The sequence below is a fragment of the Chelonia mydas genome, chromosome 21, assembly GCF_015237465.2.
Source record: "Chelonia mydas isolate rCheMyd1 chromosome 21, rCheMyd1.pri.v2, whole genome shotgun sequence".
Taxonomy (NCBI): Eukaryota; Metazoa; Chordata; order Testudines; family Cheloniidae; genus Chelonia; species Chelonia mydas.
Window position 1 is genome coordinate 18,673,624 of NC_051261.2, and position 22,846 is coordinate 18,696,469.

At 46.9% G+C, this 22,846-nt stretch overlaps 1 protein-coding gene across 16 annotated transcripts in view; it reads left to right on the forward strand.

Moving 5' to 3' along the window:
- The window catches only part of LZTR1 (leucine zipper like transcription regulator 1), a 280,121-nt gene that overhangs the window by 178,664 nt on the left and 78,611 nt on the right, over window positions 1–22,846 (forward strand). For all 16 annotated transcript variants that reach the window (XR_005223269.2, XM_043533614.1, XM_037884956.2 and 13 more), the window contains 3 exons: window positions 422–605; window positions 1,341–1,510; window positions 17,544–17,700. Coding sequence is in view for 15 of the 16 variants with exons in the window: in XM_043533614.1 (XP_043389549.1) it covers window positions 422–605; window positions 1,341–1,510; window positions 17,544–17,700 (511 nt within the window). In the remaining variant the exon portion in view is untranslated. The remainder of the gene's footprint in view (window positions 1–421; window positions 606–1,340; window positions 1,511–17,543; window positions 17,701–22,846) is intronic.

Sequence of the window (22,846 nt, forward strand, 5' to 3'; positions counted from 1 at the left end):
CCTGTGTTGCTGTTGCTGTGTCTGTCATGGGGGCCTGCTGCACCAGAGAAGTTTACTGTGGGCCTTGCAGCCACTTTGCCGAGTGTACATGCAGTTGTGCACAGAGCGCAGAGGAGATTTTCCAGCATCCGATGGAGCTCTTCAGGGGGAAAATGGGACACTTCATTACTGAGCTCCGTGGCTGAGGCTCTCTTTATTTTGAAATGCAGGGAAATTCAAAGATAAATGTCACAAAGCCAGTTCAGGGCATGAAGGGACCCAACTCCACAGCACATCGCCAGGAAGTACAGTGCAAAGCCATGTAGCTACATACATCACAGTCTCACAAATGCACACCCACAAACAGTTTGTTTCTGGCAAACCAGCCCTTGGATACACCCAGACCTTTGCTTCTTTGTTTACTGTTTTTCTATCCCATTAGAAATCAAAGCAAGAGATTGAAGAAGAGGGACAAGCGCTGTCCCAGAACGAGGGGATTTGTGGCAATGTCAAGCTGTGCTGCCTGCAACCTCTGCTGGAAGTGACAATCCGAGAAGCTGAAGCTCAGCCCTTTGAGGTGCTCATGCAGTTCCTGTACACGGATAAAATAAAATACCCACGCAAAGGTAGGACAGCAGGAGGAGGACTGTGTGCAAGCCAAACCTGGCCCACAGGGTCTTTTAAAAAGAAAATGAAAATTGAATATTAGCAATTTGTGAGCAAATCTTTATACTTATCACTGATGCAACCGCTGCTGGAATTCTGTGTCCAGTTCTGTTGTCCACAGCTCAAGAAGGATGTTCAAAAATCAGAGAGGGTTCAGAGAAGAGCCACAAGAATTATTAAAAGATTTGAAAACATGATTTGTAGTCATAGACTCAAGGAGCTCATTCTATTTATCTTAACAAAGAGAAGGTTAAGAAGTGCCTTGATTACAGTCTATAAGACTTATATAGGGAAAAAATATTTAATAATAGGCTCTTCAGTCTACCAGAGAAAGGTATAACACAGTGCAATGGCTGGAAGTTGAAGCTAGACAAATTCAGACAGGAATAAGGCATACATTTTTAACAGTGAGAGTAATTAACCATTAATCACTGACCATTTTAAAGTCAAGATTGGATGTTTTTCTAAAAATCTCCTTTAGGAGCTATTCTGGGGAAGCTCTGTTACCTGTGTTAAACAGGAGATCAGACTAGATGATCATAATGCTAATCTCCCTTGGTTCTGCTATCCTAATTACTCAAGATGGCATCAGAAATTGGGAAAATTTCTGACCCCACTGGACATCTCTGAAGAACCTTATATTAGAAAGCTCTCTAGAGCTGTGGAATGACACTGTTTCCCTTTGTGATGTACAGGTCATGTGCAGGATGTACTACTTATCATGGACGTGTACAAACTAGCCCTGAATTTCAAGCTCTCGCGACTGGAACAGCTCTGCCTCCAGTATATTGAAGCATCCGTAGATCTACAGAATGTGCTCATTGTGTGTGAAAATGCTAACAAGCTTCAACTGGATCAACTAAAGGTAAACACTGAATTTCACTAACAAGGTTACTGATAAAAATTAAAGAATTAAAGCTCAGTATAGTCACTGTAGACATTGACTCATGGTCTAAACATATTATCATGTTGTTTTGTGGGTTTTAAGGCTTTGAAGTTGACTTTGAAATTGGAGGTAGCAACTTAAAATTCCACCTGGGGGTCAGCACCAGCATTAAATTAGATTCCCTTCCTCCCGCTTCCTATGCCTTTAACATTACAGAGTTTGGTTGACCTAGCTCTGTAAGTGTCTACACTAAAATGTAGTTCCCACCAATGTAAGTCACCCACTACAGCGACCTAATAACTTCACCTCTGCGAGAGGTGTAGGTTGATGTAGTTAGGGTGATGCAGTGCCGGTGTGGACACTGAGTTACTTACATCATCTGTTGGCTGTCAGCCCTGGGGTGGGGGATGTGGGGAGCTCCAGGTGTCAGTGCCCTCCAGTGCCCCACACAGTTAAGTCAGTGGAAGCACTCCTGGTGAGAATGCGCTCCGCCGACAGAAGGTGGACATGAACCACCACTTTAATTACTATGGTGGCTATACATCGATTTAATTTTGTAGTGTAGACATGCCCTAATGCAGCAGTTGGAACAGCTACTGCCCTAAAAACATCTCTTTACCTGAAATCCCTTTAGAGTTCTTAGGTGATTGTCATGGATTCCCAGAGTCTGATCTGTGTCTTAGCCTTTAACCAGTCTACTGGGAGTCCCCTTTACTGTGCTGGACCCCTTGGATCCCCAGGGTTTTCCAGGGGCAGGACCATGGCTTCCATGACTCCACCTCTCTTTCCCTGTGGCTCCCTTCAGGGAGTCCAGCTGAGGCAGACTCCTGCAAGAGATATTTCCCCTTTCAGGGTGCAATGCTCTTAGGTAACTGCAGCAACACCAGGCAGCCTTTCTCCAGCAAGGTAACCTTTATTAGTCGCCTGGAGCACAGAAAGTCTTTGGGTTAGTATGAGAGTGACAGACTTATGATAGAGTCCATTTTGGTGGAGCCAGGGCTTCATCCTGCTCTGCTGCCTCTGAGCTCTAGCCTCCTGTCAAGGATTCATGTTTGGTCATTGAGGTTCCCATTTTTTTTCTGGACCCTTCATTGCTTTGTGCTAATTCCAGCCAGCTCTTGATGGCACATTCTTACCACCCCAGACAGCCACGTGACCCAAACCTCTCATGCCTCCTGCTCTGTTCCAGGAGAAGCATGTTAACCCTTCTGCCTCCTGTGCAGTGAGGAGATGCATATAGTTCACAGAAATATTACAGAAAATTCACACATTTGTCACAGGAATTTATCTCTACTAAAGTTTGTCTGGTTTCTTAAGCTCATTTCTTTTTCTCTGTTATTAGCTCTTCAAGTATGTGTTAGTGTAGTCCCACGGTAGGTGTGCACAAGCCACATGTGCAGAAGATCAGATATTTTGAATAGCTCCCACACAGTGGTGTAAAGGGCGGAGCAGCCACAACCCCCCTCAGTTTCCCCTACTGCCTTAGGAGTGAAAAGGAATTTGGCAAATCTCTGACCTGCAACTGTCTTCAGACACTTTAAGCCAGATCTTTCAAGGTGCTTAGTGAAGAATTCTTACAATCAAATTTGTTCTCTAAAGGATATTGTTTGGTGACATCTCCCCACCCCATGTGCAGCGGGGTAAAGTGCTTCTTGCCAGCTCCCATGTCTTGTGACAGAGTTCAAACCCTGCCCATCCTGCAATGAACTAATCCCTATCATGGACAGACAAGCCAATGCCTCTCTTGCTTAGGAAAGTGTCACATCCTGAATAATTCCTTTGTGTGCAAGAACTTCTCCACCAGGACCTCCAAGTCTAGGAATGCATGGCTCAAGCTACATGTACTTGAGCAGTCCATACAGATCACTTTCGCCCCAGATGTGACGATTATGACCAGAGTGAGGCTGGTTAAATTAGCGTCGACCAGTGATCCCTTGAATACTCTTCAAACTCCAGGATCAGGCAGTGGAAAGAAGGCAAAGAGGACACTGGCAGAGTTGACACTAATGATGTCACCCACCTCTTAAGAGCTTGGCACTATGCATCTTGGCATTGACAGACTTGGCATTGGTAAATCGGGTGCTGAGAACTTTGCCTTCCTTACTGGCTGCTCCAACTCAGCGAGTAAAGCTGGCACTGCATCCACTTATAAACTGGACGCCCACTGATGTAGCCTGTCCGAGCATAAACCTAGCTCCAAGACTGAAGGGAACTCCCATATGGAAGACATGGGATGTTTCTCCAAGGAAAAAACCCTTAAACAGTTGGGCAAAACAAGATACCTGCCACGATCCCAGTACCAATGCCTGTGATGAAGCCAAGGAAGTTGGCCCCATTCAGTCCCTCAGTACTGTCCTTCAGTGAGGAGATATGTTCCTCCTCACTTTTGCCAATGTATCCCTTCTTGCTGACATTGAACAGAAATCCCTCTTCCCTGCCATTGGAGAATGACCTCAAGCAGGATATTGGGGAGCCCACATTTAGAGCACCACCTCAACTGGCTCTGGAGTGCCATGGGCCAACCAGCCCCAACATGGTCAATACCCATAAATATGCCACCTTGTTTGGCTGTACTGACATGTGAAGGAGCAGTTTAGCCTCTTCTACATGTAGAAAAAGGAATATAGATCATGCTTCCTGATGGCTTCGCTGACTAGCCCATCCACAGAGGAATGAGAGGTGGGCCCACAGGAACAGGAGATGTTAGAGAGACAACAGTGAGCCCCGTCATCCCCCAAGGAATCCTTCTCACCACCTGACAAGGCAGAGACACTAGCAACCACCCTGGCTACAGATCAGTGATTCTCAAACTTGTGTACTGGTGACTCCTTTCACATAGCAAGCCTCTGAGTGCAACCCCCCACATTTATAAATTAAAAACACTTTTTAATATATTTAACACCATTATAAATGCTAGAGGCAAAGCTGGGTTTGGGGTGGAGGCTGACAGCTCGCGACCCCCTATGTAATAACCTCATGACCCCCTGAGGGGTCCCGACCCCCAGTGTGAGAACCCTTGCTATAGATGATTCTAAAGCCTTCCTGGACCTCCTGTCCTGAATTGTGGAGACCCTGGATACGGAGGCTTGGACTACACTATCAATTTATACCTGCCTGTGACAAAGTTCCTCCTCTGCCTTGGTGGGTCCTGCGCTTATTGGTGGCTTTGCTCGCCTCAGAGATTCACAGGAGCCCTCAGTTTGGCCACTTTTGCTAGTGGCTCAAACCTGCCGTTCACTCAGCTAACCTCATCGCTGGCCAGCGTGGGGAAAAGGAAGGAGAACAACCCCTGCAGCCTCTGCTGATCCACCTAGTGGGTCGGGGGAGAGGCCAGGGACCGTACCCTCTGGTGGAACCCACAGTCCAGGTCAACTCCTCCTGTATCCAACAGGGAGTTGGGGGAATGGGGGGAACCCGGGCCCGCCCTCAACTCTAGGTTCCAGCCCAGAGCCCTGTGGATCACAGCTGTCTACAGTATTTCGTATAACACCGGTGTGACAGCTACAACTCCCTGGGCTACTTCCCCATGGCCTCCTCCCAACACCTTCTTTATCCTCACCACAGGACCTTCTTCCTGATGCTAGATAGCGTTTGTACTCCTCAGTCCTCCAGCAGCACTCCCTCTCACTCTCAGCTCCTTACGTGCCCCTCACTGACTGAAATGAGGTCTTTTTTAAACCAGGTGCCCTGATTAGCCTGCCTCTCTTAAGGGATGCTAGCAGCTTCTTAATTGGCTCCAGGTGTCCTAATTAGCCTGTCTGCCGTAATTGGTTCCAGCAAGTTCCTGATTGTTCTGGAACTGCCCCGTTAGCTTACCCTAGGAAAAGGGACCTGCTTAATCTGGGGCTAATATATCTGCCTTTTGTTACTCTCCTGTAGCCATCTGGCCTGACCCTGTCACATATCCTCTCCCCCCCCCCGTTCAACACCACGGGGTTGGGCAACTTGGGATGTCAGGCAGTGTACCCGTGACAAGCCATTTGCATTGCCATGGTGGCTTCCAGCCCGGTGTTGTCTGGTGAACTGAAAAGGTTGTTAGGGACAGGAACCATCTGGTCACCCTTGCGTTCTTCTTTTTATTTCGCTGCATCCACTGGAGGGATGCATGGTCGGTCACAAGGGTAAACCGTCATCCCAGCAGGTAATAACGTAGTGTTTCCATGGCCCATTTCACAGCAAGGCACTCTTCTCAACCACTGCATGCTTCTGCTCTCTCGGGAGGAGTTTCCTGCTGAGGTAGAGGATCGGGTGTTCTTTGTCTCGACCATCTGTGACAGGACAGCTCCCAGTCCTACTTCAGATGCATCTGTTTGTAAAATGAACTCTTTGTTGAAGTCTGGGGTTATAAGCACGGGGTTACTGCAGAGTGCTGTCTGTAGATCCATGAATGCTTTCTCTGAGGCATCTGTCCACTTCACCATGTCTGGACCCCAGGCTTTTATCAGCTCTGTCAGGGGACTTGCTCTGGTGGCGAAATGGGGAATAAATCGCCAGTAGTACCCCACCACAACCAAAAATGCCTGGACTTGCTTTTTCTAATTTGGCCAGGACCAATTTTGGATAGCCTCTGGTTTGTTTATTTGGGGCTTGGCCATGCCCCTTCCTACAATGTAGCAAAGGTATTTAGCATCAGCAAGCCCTATAGCACACCTGCCTGGGTTGGCTATAAGGCTGGCCCGTCTTAGTGTGTCCAGTACCACTTCCACCTTTTCCAAGAGGGTCTCCCAGTTGGGGGTGTGAATAATCACATCATTCAGGTACGCAGCTGCATAACTGGTATGGGGCCACAGAAGCTTGTCCATAAGACGCTGGAAGGTGGCAGGTGCCGCATGCTGTCCAAAAGGAAGAACAGTATATTGAAACAGACCCTCTGTTATAGAGAGTGCCATCTTTTCTTTTGCATCTTTGGCAAGGGGAATCTGCCAGTATCCCTTTGTTAAATCAAGGGTGGTCAAAAATTGGGCATTGCCCAGGCGGTCAACTAACTCATCAATGCAGGGTATGGGTTATACATCAAATTTGGATATCTCGTTCAGATGGCGAAAGTCATTACAAAACCTAGTGGTGCCATCAGGTTTGGGCACCAACACAATCGGGCTCGACCACTGACTGTGGGTTCCAACATCCTTTTTACCTCTGCCTTGATCTCCTCCCTTTTTGCCGCTGGGACCTGGTAGGGCCTTAAAGTTATCTTTGCCCCAGGGTCTGTGATAATGTGGTGATATGCTTCTGTGGTCTGGCCTGGTTTGGTTGAAAACACGTCCTGATACCTCATCTCAGTTACCTCCTTCTTCTGGTTCGGTGTCAGATCAGGCGATATCCTGATCTGCACATGTAGGTTATTTTCCTGGTTCGGGGCCTCTTGGGCCACTACACATGCCTCTTGCTGGTGCCAAGGTTTCAAGAGGTTGATGTGATAAATCTGTTCTTGTTTCCGGCATCCTGGCTGCCACACCTTGTAGGTTACTTCCCCAACGGGTTCAACCACCTCATAGGGCCCCTGCCATTGGGCCAAAAGCTTGCTTTCTGCTGTGGGTACCAACACCATCACCCGATTCCCCTATTTGGAACTGTCGGACTTTTGCCTGGTGATTGTAATGGGTTTGCTGGGCCTCCTGTGCCTTTTCCAAATGTTCCTGTACAAAAGGGGTGACCCGGGCTATCTGGTCTCGCAGCTGCAATACATGTTCAATTATATTTCTCCCCTCATTGGGTTCCTCTTCCCAGATCTCTTTGGCAATATCTAGTATGCCACAGGGGTGGCACCTATATAATAACTCAAAGGGGGAAAACCAGTTGAGGCCTGAGGTACCTCCCATATGGCGGACATAAGGTAAGGTAGTAGGGTGTCCCAAACCTTCCTGTCCCGACTTACCACCTTCTGTATCATAGCCTTGAGGGTTCGGTTAAACCTTTCTACCAGCCCATTCATCTGTGGATGATAGACTGAAGTTCTCAAGGTATGTATATGGAGCAGGGTACAGAGGTCCTTCATTAACTTCGACATAAATGGGGTTCCTTGGTCGGTTAATATCTCCTTTAGTAGCCCCACTCGGGCAAAGATCCCCACCAGCTCTTTGGCTATCATTTTAGAGGCCATGTTCCGCAGGGCGATGGCTTCTGGGTAGCGAGTAGCATAGTCCAAAACAAGAAGTATAGGTGGCTCCGAGCTGTCTTCTCCAGGAGTCCCACTAGGTCCATGGCTATTCGCTCGAAGGGGACCTCTATGATGGGAAGGGGTACTAAAGGTGCCCTCAAGTGGGGACGGGGACTGTGCAGCTGACACTCTGGGCAGGATGCACAGTACCTCCGCACTTCTTCATGTACTCCGGGCCAGAAGAAGCATCGTAGGACCCGTGCCAGGGTCTTCTCTGCCCCCAAATGCCCCCCCAAAAGATGACTATGGGCAAGACGTAATACAGCGTTCTGGTGTTTTTGAGGTACTAGGATCTGCTGTACCTTCTGCCCCTGTACTGGTGCAACCCGGTACAAGAGATCCTTCTTCATCATGAAGTAGGGTCCTGGTCCCTGGGTTTTCCCTTCCATGGGGACCCCATCTATTTCGGTCACCTCCTTCCTAATGTTGTCGTACCTTGGGTCTTCAGCCTGGTCCCATCCAAAATTTTCTCTCCCGGGGCTGATCTGCCCGAGATCTAGGGGCCAGTCTCTGTCGCCTCTACTGGGTCAAAGGCATTAGGGTGGGGGTCAGACGTGGGTGCGTCTCCCTCCTGGGTGGCCTCCTTTTCAGCTGCTCGTGTCCGCCTACCTAAGAGAGCGACCCTCTGGCTTTGGGTCAGTATTCGGGTTCCCAAGGCCTTTGCTGCCCTTCTTTCCCTTTTCTTCTTTCTATCCTGCCTGGGAGTGGAGAACAAATCTGGGGATATTTCAGAGAAGATTGGGGGTTGACAGTCTACTGTGGATGTCTCACTAACTTCAGGGTTTCCCCCTTTCTCCAATCCCCCTACTGGGAGTAAGTCTCCAAACCCTGGAAAGTCCCTCCCTATGAGCACCGGGCATGGGAGTTTAGGGACTACACCTGCTGCTACCTCAGTGGTGTTCCCCTGGATTTCAATTTTTACTGGGATGGTGGGGTAATAACTAACTGTCCCATGGACGCATGTCACCCCAGTGCGCTTTGCCTGCAGCAGCTGACAACACTTCACAAGCTTCCCTGAAATAAGCGTGATAGCACTCCCCGAATCAGCTAGTGCCGTGGTTTCTGTCACATTTAGTTTTACTGGTCTGGTGTACATATGCAGGGTTAGTGCGACCCCCAGCAGGTGAATTAGGGAGCATGTGTCTGCCAGTTCCCCAGGTTACACTGCATAGGCTCCTCGGCATTGGGACACTGCAGCTATGTGTCCCCACTCCCCGCAGGTGTAACATCTGTATGGGGCCCTAGGCATTGCCCAGTCTCTTGGTTTGGGCAGTCTAATGACACTATCCTCTTTCCCCTCAGTGCTCCGACTGTTTGTGGCTTCTGATGGGTCTTCAGCCTCTCTTTTTCCACTAGGCCCTCCTGGGGGCCCAGTTGCCCAAGCTTTGGGGCTTGGTGCTGCTTGTTTAACCCAGGGTGCCTTAAGGTGCTTTAACCTTAAGTGGTTGGGTCAGTTCCCTTGCCGTCCTTTGCGTCTCTACCGGTGCGACAACCTCATCATAGGTGGAGGGTTCATTCTGGCTTACCCAGGCACGAAGGTCTGGTGGTAGTCCCCTCATGTATTGGTTGATGGCTCCAGGTGTCCTAATTAGCCTGCCTGCCTTAATTGGTTCCAGCAAGTTCCTGATTGTTCTGGAACTGCCCGTAACCTTACCCAGGGAAAAGGGACCTGCTTAATTTGGGTGTAAACAGTACGGGCTTCTCCCGTCAACATAGCTACCGCCTCTCTGGAGGTGGAGTACCTACGCTGATGGGAGAAGCTCTTCACTAAGTGCTACAGTGGGATGTAAACCTTAACACACTTAAAACTACCTTCACCAAACAAGGACATTCCACCAGAGAAGTAGATTGCACCATGGAACAGGCCACACAAATACCCCGAGAGAACCTGCTTCAATACAGAAATAAAACCCTCTCTGACTACACACCCGTAGTTGTCACCTACCATCCCACACTGGAACCCATATAAGATAGCATTAAATATTCACAACCCATACTCTATGGGGTCCACATCCTGAAAGAAATCTTTTCTGAACCCCTCTTCTGGCCTTCAAACAACCCCGCAGCTTCTCCAAAATCATCATTAGAAGCAAGCTCCCCACAGACCAGGACACATCAATTCAAATCTTTACCAGACCCCTGCCAGAACAACAGATGCAAAACCTGTAGATATATGTCCATGGCTACGATGATTGACACCCCCTCCCCAATACACCTTTCAAGATCTGAGAGTCCTGCGACATGTGGCATACCTTATCTGCTGCACTAAATGCCCCAGTAACAACTATGTGAGTGAAACCAGACGGGCACTATGCTCTCGAATGAGCTAACAGAAAAATCATAAAAAAAGAAAAAAACACCACGTGGGTGAACACTTTTCAGAAAATGATCACTCTATCTGACTTCTCAGGAAATTTTTACATCTTCAAAAGAGACTACTGGGAGCTTAAATTTATAACTTTGCTAGACCCTAAAAATCATGGACTAAATAGGACTCTAGATTTATGGCTTATTACAACAATCTCACCAACAACCCACTAACAACCTCTCTGACAAGTTGCCTCCCCCCCCGGCCTTTCCCCCCATGACTGAAGGGTTGTTAACAGGCCAATTCACCTTTAATGGTCCCTTGCAATATGGTGTCCAGAAATAGACCTATATGCCACAGATCAGAACAAGAAATGCCGTGTGTTCTGCTCCAGAGGGGTTTTGAGTCCAGGCTTTCTGTAGTCTCATAGGCAGAGGGGCTCATGTATGCCTTCTGCCAATTCATTTAATACCAGGGATCCTGAGGGAACTCAGACAAGGTTCAGCCTCAGTTATTATGCTAGACCCAGCGTGGCCCAGACAGCTCTGATACTCTGAGCTGATGAACCTGTCAACACACCAGTTGTTCTATCTGAGATGATTTTGCAAAACAGAAGTGAGATCTTTCACCTCTTTCATCATTACATCTGACAGTGTGGTTGTTGGCTGATTAACTGCCTTTGAAAGGAGCTGTTCAAATGAAGTTCAGGACAGTTTGGTACATAGCAGAAAAACCTCTACTATACTGAGAAATGAAGCAAAATGGAAGAGGTTTTCTATTTGGGCTCCAAAACATTTCCCTTGTCAGTTCCTCTTTCTGCTACTCAGGACTGTCTGCTAGCTCTAACACATTTGGGGCCATCCATCAGATCCATAAGAGTACATTTAGCAGTAATAGCTGCATACCATCCTCAATTCAGGGTTATACTGTATCTTCCCACCCTACAGTTGCTAGATTCCGTAAGGGTCTTATTCATGTTTTTCCACCCAGACCAAGGGCTTCCTCCTTCCTGGGACCTCAACACAGTGTTAACTGTTTAGTGGGACCTCCTTTTTAGCCATAAGCAACCTGCTTTTTTGATCAACTGTCTATGAAGACTGCTTACATCAACTCATAGGTTAGGGGACATGCAAGCCCTTATGGATGGTCCACCTGACATGACGTTCCATAAAGATAAGCCTCACTCCAAATTCCTGCCTAATATTGTTTCTGATTTTTATTTAAATCAGTTGCTTCCCTGCCCAGAATTCTCCCTCAAGTGCTACTCTCACACCAGGGGGAAGCCAAATGGCACACCTTTTGACATAGTAGGGCTGTAACATACTACCTGGATGGGACCACATCCTTCACAAGATCCCACAGACTGTGTGTATCCTTTGCAGATAGGGTTAAGGTTCAAGCCACTTCCACCCAGAGGTTGTCCAAATAGATATCTAACTATATTAGATCCTGTTATGAAGTAGCTAGGGTAGATTTCACTTGGATGTTTGGGGTTCACTCAGGCCAGACAGGGGTTTGGTCAATATCTGCCTTTTAACCCTGGATGTCTTGTGACTGTGCAGCTTTTGTCCAGAGCTTTGACCCCAACAGCCAGCCAGTGGCCCACAAGGTTCACTCTGCCTTTGCCCAACTTGGTTACTTCTTGCAGGCTGAGTTTAGGACCCTTCCAGCCCTGAATCCGCCCCAAAGTCATCATCCTGCAGGGTCCATTCCCTCTCACTGGGCCCTCAGAAAAAGTATTAGGTTCCCTGCCTCTCCAGAGACAGTGCAACACTCCAGCCTGTCAGCTTCCTAGAGGCACAAACTCACTGCACTTACCCAGGGCTGATGACTTATAATGAAAGGAAAACGAGTTTCACCAAAGAGCCTGCATTAAGTGATACCAAGTAAAAGAAATAAAGGTAGAGATGGTTTTAAGCAAATAAAAGTGAAAACATGCATTTAAAAGTCTAAAACTGAATCTACCAAAGTACAGTCTTTATTCAAGATGATCTCTCTCACCCCCAGTCTTCTTTCCAGCTTTTCACAGGCCGGCCTGGCCAAGACCCATCTCACAGCTCAAATCGCTTGGTTTCTTTGGGTCTTTAAAGTGAAAGATCAAGATGAAGTCTCTCTGTCCCTTATATTCCCAAAATTGTTTTTGTTCTAAAAGTTAAGATGGCCTCCTGGAGATTCATAGAATCATAGAATATCAGGGTTGGAAGGGACCTCAGGAGGTCATCTAGTCCAACCCCCTGATCAAAGCAGGACCGATCCCCAATTAAATCATCCCAGCCAGGGCTTTGTCAAGCCTGACCTTAAAAACTTCTAAGGAAGGAGATTCCACCACCTCCCTAGGTAACGCATTCCAGTGTTTCACAAATCTCCTAGTGAAAACGTTTTTCCTAATATCCAACCTAAATCTCCCCCACTGCAACTTGAGACCATTACTCCTTGTCCTGTCATCTGCCATCACTGAGAATAGTCTAGATCCATCCTCTTTGGAACCACCTTTCAGGTAGTTGAAAGCAGCTATCAAATCCCCCCTCATTCTTCTCTTCCATAGACTAAACAATCCCAGTTCCCTGAGCCTCTCCTCGTAAGTCATGTGTTCCAGTCCCCTAATCATTTTTGTTGCCCTCCGCTGGACTCTTTCCAATTTTTCCACATCCTTCTTGTCGTGTGGGGCCCAAAACTGGACACAGTAGTCCAGATGAGGCCTCACCAATGGCGAATAGAGGGGAACGATCATGTCCCTCGATCTGCTGGCAATTCCCCTACTTATACATCCCAAAATGCCATTGGCCTTCTTGGCTACAAGGGCACACTGTTGACTCATATTCAGCTTCTCGTCCACTGTCACCCCTAGGTCCTTTTCTGCAGAACTGCTGCCGAGCCATTCGCTCCCTAGTCTGTAGCGGTGCATTGGATTCTTCCGTCCTAAGCACAGGACTCTGCACTTGTCCTTGTTGAACCTCATCAGATTCCTTTTGGCCCAATCCTCCAATTTGTCTAGGTCCCTCTGTATCCTATCGCTACCCTCCAGCGTATCTACCACTCCTCCCAGTTTAGTGTCGTCTGCAAACTTGCTGAGGGTGCAATCCATGCCATCCTCCAGATCATTTATTAGATATTGAACAAAACTGGCCCCAGGACTGACCCTTGGGGCACTCCACTTGATACCAGCTGCCAACTAGACATGGAGCCATTGATCACTACCCGTTGAGCCCGACAATCTGTCCAATTTTCTACCCACCTTATAGTCCATTCATCCAGCCCATACTTCCTTAACTTGCTGACAAGAATACTGTGGGAGACAGTGTCAAAAGCTTTGCTAAAGTCAAGGAACACCACGTCCACTGCTTTTCCTTCATCCACAGAGCCAGTTATCTCGTCATAGAAGGCAATTAGGTTAGTCAGGCATGACTTTCCCTTGGTGAATCCATGCTGACTTTTCCTGATCACTTTCCTCTCCTCTAAGTGCTTCAGGATTGATTCCTTGAGGACCTGCTCCATGATTTTTTCAGGGACTGAGGTGAGGCTGACTGGCCTGTAGTTCCCAGGATCCTCCTCCTTCCCTTTTTTAAAGATGGCCACTACATTAGCCTTTTTCCAGTCATCGGGACTCCCCGGATCACCATGAATTTTCAAAGATAATGGCCAATGGCTCTGCAATCACATCCACCAACTCCTTTAGCACTCTCGGATGCAACGCATCCGGCCCCATGGACTTGTGCATGTCCAGCTTTTCTAAATAGTCCTGAACCACTTCTTTCTCCACAGAGGGCTGGTCACCTCCTCCCCATGCTGTGCTGTCCAGTGCAGTAGTCTGGGAGCTAACCTTGTTTGTGAAGACAGAGGCAAAAAAAGCATTGAGCACATTAGCTTTTTCCACATCCTCTGTCACTAGGTTGCCTCCATCATTCAGTAAGGGGCCCATACTTTCCTTGACTTTCTTCTTGTTGCCAACATACCTGAAGAAACCCTTCTTGTTACTCTTAACATCTCTTGCTAGCTGCAACTCCAGGTGTGATTTGGCCTTCCTGATTTCACTCCTGCATGCCTGAGCAATATTTTTATACTCCTCCCTGGTCATTTGTCCAGTCTTCCACTTCTTGTAAGCTTCTTTTTTGTATTTAAGATCAGCAAGGATTTCACTGTTAAGCCAAGCTGGTCGCTTGCCATATTTACTATTCTTTCTACACATCGGGATGGTTTACCCCTGTAACCTCCATAAGGATTCTTTAAAATACAGCCAGCTCTCCTGGACTCCTTTCCCTCTCATGTTATTCTGCCAGGGGATCTTGCCCATCAGTTCCCTGAGGGAGTCAAAGTCTGCTTTTCTGAAGTCCAGGGTCCGTATTCTGCTGCTTTCCTGTCTTCCTTGTGTCAGGATCCTGAACTCGACCATCTCATGGTCACTGCCTCCCAGGTTCCCATCCACTTTTGCTTCCCCTAGTAATTCTTCCCGGTTTGTGAGCAGCAGGTCAAGAAGAGCTCTGCCCCTAGTTGGTTCCTCCAGCACTTGCACCAGGAAATTGTCCCCTACACTTTCCAAAAACTTCCTGGATTGTCTGTGCATGGCTGTATTGCTCTCCCAGCAGATATCAGGGTGATTGAAGTCTCCCATGAGAACCAGGGCATGCGATATAGTAGCTTCTGCGTGTTGCCTGAAGAAAGCCTCGTCCACCTCATCCCCCTGGTCCGGTGGTCTATAGCAGACTCCCACCACGACATCACCCTTGGTGCTCACACTTCTAAACTTAATCCAGAGACTCTCAGGTTTTTCTGCAGTTTCATACCGGAGCTCTGAGCAGTCATACTGCTCTCTTACATGCAGTACAACTCCCCCACCTTCTCTGCCCTGCCTGTCCTTCCTGAACAGCTTATATCCATCCATGACAGTACTCCAGTCATGGGATTTATCCCACCAAGTCTCTGTTATTCCAATCACATAATTCCTTGACTTTGCCAGGACTTCCAGTTCTCCCTGCTTGTTTCCCAGGCTTTGTGCATTTGTATATGGGCACTTGAGATAACCCGCTGATCGCCCCTCTTTCTCAGTGTGAGGCAGGAGCCCTCCCCTCTCACACGCTCCTGCTCGTGCTTCCTCCCGGTATCCCACTTCCACACTTACCTCAGGGCTTTGGTCTCCTTCCCCCGGTGAACCTAGTTTAAAGCCCTCCTCACTAGGTTAGCCAGCCTGCTCGTGAAGATGCTCTTCCCTCTTTTCATTAGGTGGAGCCCATCTCTGCCTAGCACTCCTCCTTCTTGGAACACCATCCCATGGTCAAAGAATCCAAAGCCTTCTCTCCGACACCACCTGCATAGCTATTTGTTGACTTCCATGATTCAGTCTTCTGTCTCTCTCAGGGATGCAAGAACTATGTTAGTTCTGTCTCCTGAGTTCAGTCTCAGGATAACCCCCACTCGATTTAGCTTGATGGCTTTGATTAGTGCTAATATGTAAATTAAGGCTAAACAAATTTGTTTGTCTAAGACAAATTGTTTTATCGGCTTTACCTGGGCTAGGCCATCTGGTCTTAAACATGCTCTAATAACATTATAGAGAGCATTTATAATTTCATATATAATGTTACATATGTTTCACAAACATATGTAACCACTTCCCTTCTGCCCAGTGGGTGCTCGACCCCCTGGCCCTGCTTCTTCCTACCCCTGCACCACCCTTGCCCCACCCCCATTCCACCCCCTTCCACCAAGTACCCACCCCTGCCCTGCCTCTTCTCGGCCTCCTCCCCAGAGCGTGCCACATCCCCATTCTTCCCCCTCCCTCCCGGAAAGTCCTAAGCACCGCCAAACACCTGTTAGGCGACGGGCAGGCTGGAAGCGCTGGGAGGGAGGGGAAGGAGCGGGGACGCAGTGCACTTGGGTGGGGGGAGGAGAAGGAGGCGAGGATTGGGGAGCTTGGCTGCCGGTGGGTGCGGAGCACCCACTAATTTTTCCCCATGGGTCTTCCAGCCCGGAGCACCCAGGGAGTCAGCGCCTATGTTCACAATTATATTATTGACCAGGGTGTTGTTAGCTTTCAAGGCATGTTTTGTACAAATATTATTGCAGTAATGCTTAGGATGTGAATACATGTGTGTCTTGGGTCACATTCACCCATGCTCATGAGAGCCCATTCCACCAGAGCTCAGGCGGTTTCTTCAGCTTCTATACGAAACATCCTTATTTCAAAATTTGCATGTCAGTGACGTGCGGATCAGTCCACATTTTTACCATGACTCTTCCTTAGTTGAAACTTCAAGATCAGACACCCACTTTGGTAGAGTTGCCTTGCATTCATTATTTAACTAGGACTCCAAGAACCCATGGTAAGGTCACTGCTTGATAGTCATCAAAAGTGGAATCTGTGTGGACAGTCACTTAAAGAAGAAGGAACAGTTATTTACCTTGTAACACACCTTCAAGGTGTGTTATTCACATGGCTTACACGATCCACTTCCTTTCCTGTATCTACTGTTTCTTGCTCTTCTGGGATTGTGTATTGGCAAAGCAACTGACGGATCATTAGGCCTGCTCTGTCCTTTATGGGTACATTTACACTGCAATAAAAGACCCCTGAATTAGGCTCATGGGGCTCGGGCTGCGGGGCTATAAAATTGCAGGGTAGAAGTTTGGGCCTGGGCTAGAGCCTTTGCTCTGAGACTCTGTAAGAGGAGAGGCCTGGGCTCTAGTCTGATCATGAATGTCTGCACTGCCACTTCTAGTCCCGCAGCTGGAACCCCATAAGCCTGAGTCAGTTGATCCAGGCTCTGAGACTCAATTCTGTGAGTTTATCATTGCATTGTAGACATATTGTATGTCCTCAGGTGTGAGGCATGAGAATGTCCAGGGCACAGACACAGCCCCAATGGATACTGTTGGCCAGAAAGAATCAAATTTCACACATACAGGGTGCATGTGCCCCAGAAGTGAAATCTAGGTGGACAACACCTCTTTAAGAACTATGACAGGTTTCAGAGTAGCAGCCGTGTTAGTCTGTATTCGCAAAAAGAAAAGGACGACTTGTGGCAATTGGTTAGTCTCTAAGGTGCCACAAGTCCTCCTTTTCTTTTTAAGAACTATAGTTACCGTAAGATATGATTCTTTATACACGGATGAATATGTTACAAGATGCTACACATCTGAACTAAAGGTTTGGAATAAAAATGTGTGATGTCAAATATAGCATCATTTGAGAGATTACATGATTGTGTAAGCACAGTGTGTCATAACACATACACTTACGTGGGTAGAGGCAAGGTTGTGCATTCAGCCTTAACTTGGGCATTCCATTTTGAGTGCTTAATTTTATGCATAAATAATGTTGCATTGACAAAGCTTTTTGTATTTAATATCAGAAAGAATAACCAAGATTATGCTATCACGTGATACTGATTTCTCAGGATTCTTGTAAAAAACCATTGAGTTCTCTTCTCGTGGTTAATACTGTTGGAAGTCTTCAGTGGGGATTTTGGAATAGATGCTTTGTAATGGTTTTTCTTCTGTTCTGTATAAAATTATAGAATTTCCTCAGATGAGACTGTTTTTCACTTTTTAAGGAACACTGCCTGAACTTTGTGGTTAAAGAGTCACATTTTAATCAGGTAATAATGATGAAGGAATTTGAGCATCTTTCCTCATCCCTGATAGTGGAGATAGTACGAAGAAAACAGCAGCCTCCTGTTCGAACACATTCTGATCAGCCTCTGGATATTGGTAATGTATTTTCCTTCCTGAACTAATAATCACACTGTTTGTTTTCTTGAGACTCTAATATGACTTGGGCATTGTCTACACTCAGGAATAGCTGATTACTTGCCATTGGTTGCTCAGTCTAGCGTCACTCATACTGCCTCCTAGGTGCATACAAGGACATGCTAATATTTGCACCAACTAAGCTTCAGGATTGCTGACGTTCTATCAGAAACAGAGCTGATCACAGTGATTCCCATTTGTGACCTTTGGGCTCAATTGTTTCTACTGACTATATCTGATAATGAGTCCTGAGAAAGCTCCAGCTAGTCCCACCTATTTAGCAATACAACCTGGCTGCCCATTTAAGGTCAGCTCAAGGTAATGAAAGTCCTCCATTGGATTGGCCCTAGGTACCTGAGAGATCACCTCCCCTTCCACAGCCACAGCCTCCTGCAAAAGGTGTGTTCCGTGGGAACAGTGAAACCATCAAGTAATAAATAGTGGGAGGCTCCTGAATGCAGAAGACAGAACTGTCACAGGAGCAAGACCTAGGTTGTGGAACTAATTCCCCCAATAGGTAAGAATGACCACAGGCCCCACTGAATTAGGAAAGAAATGCAAATTCATCTCTTTGCATTATCCTTCCCTCGGTAAGATTTAAATTCACCCATGCTCATATGTACGTGCACGCTCCAGCTATTTCTCATAAGGGCTGGGAAGGAAGGAAGGAAGAAAAGAGAGTTTGCTATAGTTTCTTCTATTTTTAAATACTTACAATGGAAAGCCATTCAGGTCCCTAGATAGACACCTCCTGATCCCTAGTGACATATTCCACAGCTGGGAGCCCTCTGCTAAAACGTTGTTTGCCCCTGCACTCCATTAGCTGAAGTATTCCTGAAGAGCTGTATAGAGAAATGTGCTCCATGATGTGGACCATACCATTCAGCTTATTTCATATAATCATAGAATATTAGGGTTGGAAGGGACCTCAGGAGGTCATCTAATCCAACCCCCTGCTCAGAGCAGGACCAATCCCCAACTAAATCATCCCAGCCGGGGCTTTGTCAAGCCTGACCTTAAAGACTTCTAAGGAAGGAGATTCCACCACCTCCCTAGGTAATGCATTCCAGTGTTTCACCACCCTCCTAGTGAAAAAGTTTTTCCTAATATCCAACCTAAACCTCCCCCACTGCAACTTGAGACCATTACTCCTTGTTCTGTTATCTGCTACCACTGAAAACAGTCTAGATCCATCCTCTTTGGAACCCCCTTTCAGGTAGTTGAAAGCAGCTATCAAATCCCCCCTCATTCTTCTCTTCTGCAGACTAAACAATCCCAGTTCCTTCAGCCTCTCCTCATAACTCATGTGTTCCAGTCCCCTAATCATTTTTGTTGCCCTCCGCTGGACGTTTTCCAATTTTTCCATATCCTTCTTCTCGTGGGGGCCCAAAACTGGACACAGTACTCCAGATGAGGCCTCACCAATGTCGAATAGAGGGGAACGATCACGTCCCTCGATCTGCTGGCAATGCCCCTACTTATACATCCCAAAATGCCATTGGCCTTTCTTGGCTACAACGGCACACTGTTGACTCATATCCAGCTTTTCGTCCACTGTAACCCCTAGGTCCTTTTCTGCAGAAGAACTATTCCTTGGAAAATGTTTCTCATCTTGACACCTATGAGAAATGGGGTAGTCAGAGAAAGGCCAGGGCTTAGCACTGTGAAAGGGAGGGTGAGCTAAGTCAGTCTGCAATTTATAGAGTTTCCTCAGATGAGACTGTTTTTCACTTTTTAAGGAACACTGCATGAACTTTGTGGTTAAAGAGTCCAGAGGGGAGAGGAGGATGGGTAATTCCTGCTGAAGGTCTGATGAGGCAGGGTGGTAGGTTGAACCCCACTTTGGGGCTAAGAACAGCCATGGGTTTGACCTATGCCCTGCTGCAGGCATCAGGATAAGAGTGTCAGTGCACACTAATTACTGCTACCAGATTAAAAAGAGTGATGGGGCATAATAAGCCTGCTGTTGAGGCCCTTATACCAATGGCATGTGTGGCAGAGCCTGTATGTAACAGGATAGCCTGTGTCCAGAATCAGGGCATGGGCAGTAAAGTCCAGTGGTTAGAGCTTTAGGTGGTCGAGCCTGAAGCAGCTGAGTTGGTAGCTGGGGTCTGGAGCCTAGGGTCAATCTGGAGTCAGGCTGGAGTCAATAGCCAGGAGCTGTAGCCAAGGGTTAAGCTGGATTCAATAGCTAGGAACCATAAATGAGGCAAGAAAGCAAGAATGATTAGGGGTCTGTCTCAGCAGCAGTTCAGGGATCTGGCTTGGTGCACATACAACTTCCTGGTACTCCCTTCAGGCTTAAATAGTAGGTCTGGGACAATCAGAGATATAGGGTGGGGCTGCCAGTCATCAGTACCGTGGGTGGCACTCCCCACAGTGACTGGTCTCCTGGGATGCCTTCTGGAAGTGTGGAAGGGCCACCTGCTTGGCCTCCAGCAGATGTGGGTTCAAGTCCCATGAATCCTTACATTGCCCCTCTTCAGGTGTGCCCTGGGGCACTGAACATAAGAAAGGCCATAATGGTTCAGACCAAAGGTCCATCCAGCTCAGTATCCTGTCTACCAACAGTGGCCAATCCGAGGTGCCCCAGAGGGAGTGAACCTAACAGGTAATGATCTAGTGATCTCTCTCCTGACATCCATCTCCACCCTCTGACAAACAGAGGCTAGGGACACCATTCCTTACGCATCCTGGCTAATAGCCATTTATGGATTTAACCTCCATGAATTTATCCAGTTCTCTTTTAAACCCTGTTATAGTCCTAGCCTTCACAACCTCCTCAGACAAGGAGTTCCACAGGTTGACTGTGCGCTGAGTGAAGAACTTCCTTTTATTTGTTTTAAACCTGCTACCCATTAATTTCATTTGGTGGCCCCTAGTTCTTATGGGAACAAATAAATACTTTTCCTTATTCACTTTCTCCACACCATTCATGATTTTATAGACCTCTATCATATCCCCACCCTTAGTCTCCTCTTTTCCAAGCTGAAAAGTCCTAGCCTCTTTAATCTCTCCTCATATGGGACCCATTCCAAACCCCTAATCATTTTAGTTGCCCTTCTCTGAACCTTTTCTAATGACAGTATATCTTTTTTGACATGAGGAGACCACATCTGTACGCAGTATTCAAGGTGTGGATTTATATAAGGGCAATAAGATATTCTCTGTCTTATTCTCGATCCCTTTGTTAATGATTCCTAACATCCCGTTTGCTTTTTTGACTGTCGCTGCACACTGCGTGGACGTCTTCAGAGAACTATCCGCGATGACTCCAAGATCTTTCTCCTGATTAGTTGTAGCTAAGTTAGCCCCCATCATATTGTATGTATAGTTGGGATTATTTTTTCCAATGTGCATTACTTTACATTTATCCACATTAAATTTCAGTTGCCATTTTGTTGCCCAATCATTTAGTTTTGTGAGATCTTTTTGAAGTTCTTCACAGTCTGCTTTGGTCTTAACTATCTTGAGCAGTTTAGTATCATCTGCAAACTTTGCCATCTCACTGTTTACCCCCTTCTCCAGATCATTTATGAATAAGTTGAATAGGATTGGTCCTAGGACTGACACCACTAGTTACCCCTCTCCATTCTGAAAATTTACCATTTATTCGTACCCTTTGTTCCCTGTCTTTTAACCAGTTCTCAGTCCATGAAAGGATCTTCCCTCTTATCCCATGACAACTTAATTTACAGAAGAGCCTTTGGTGAGGGACCTTGTCAAAGGCTTTCTGGAAATCTAAGTATACTATGTCCACTGGATCCCCCTTGTCCACATGTTTGTTGACCCCTTCAAAGAACACTAATAGATTAATAAAATATGATCTTCTACGTGCCTGACAATTTTATTCTTTACTATTGTTTCAACTAATATGCCCGGTACTAATGTTAGACTTACTGGTCTGTAATTGCCAGGATCACCTCTAGAGCCCTTCTTAAATATTGGTGTTACATTAGCTATCTCCCAGTCATTGGGTACAGTAGCTGATTTAAAGGACAGGTTACAGACCATAGTTAATAGTTCTGCAATTTCACATTTGAGTTCTTTCAGAACTCTTGGGTGAATGCCATCTGGTCCCGGTGACTTGTTACTGTTACGTTTCTCAATTAATTCCAAAACCTCCTCTAGTGACACTTCAATCTGTGAGAATTCCTCAGATTTGTCACCTACAAAAGACGGTGACGAAAGATTGTCATGCCAGGTTTTTGTGGGAGACATTAGTGAAAGTCTTTTACAAGTTCAGGGGCATGAATGTTACTGGCAGGCTCCCAGTACTACTCTTTGGGGCCATAGCCTTCCCAGTCTACGAGGTAGCACAATAATCTGGAGCCCAATCCTCAGACGCCTCGTTGCCCTGAACTGGAACTAGTAGGGTGATGGCTGTGTTCAGTCAGGGAAGAGATTTTCAGTGGGTGCTTTCAAGAGGGAAATATGGAAGACTGGGTACAATTTGAAGTATTTGGGTAAGTGGAGTTTGAAAGCAATGGTTGATTTTCTGATAAATATATAGGGTCCAAGCAATTGGTGGTCTAGCTTGAGAGATGGCCTGCCCATGTTGCAATTCTTAATAGATAACCAGATCTTCTGGCCTACATAAAAGACCAATTCCTCCTGTCTCCGGCAGTCTTCTTAATGTCCTTGACATGCCCCGTTAGTTCTGGAATGTGGTAGATCCTTAAACTAAGTTGGTAGCTGACGGGTTTGGGGAAGCTGCTGGTAGTTAACATAGTTAACAAAAAAAAGAGCTTCGCTCGATCTGCTGGCAGTGCTCCTACTATTGCAGCCCAATATGCCCGTTAGCCTTCTTGGCAACAAGGGCACACTGTTGAATCATAATCCAGCTTCCTGTCCACTGTAAATCCCCAGGTCCACTTCTGTAGAACTGCTGCTTAGCCAGTCGGTCCCCAGCCTGTAGCAGTGCATGGGAATTCTTCCATCCTAAGTGCAGTACTCTGCACTTGTCCTTGTTGAACCTCATCAGATTTCTTTTGACCCAATACTCCAATTTTTCTAGGTCCCTCTGGACCCTATCCCTACCCTCCAGCATATCTACCTCTCCCCCCAACTTAGTGTCATCCGTGAACTTGCTGAGGGTGCAATCCAT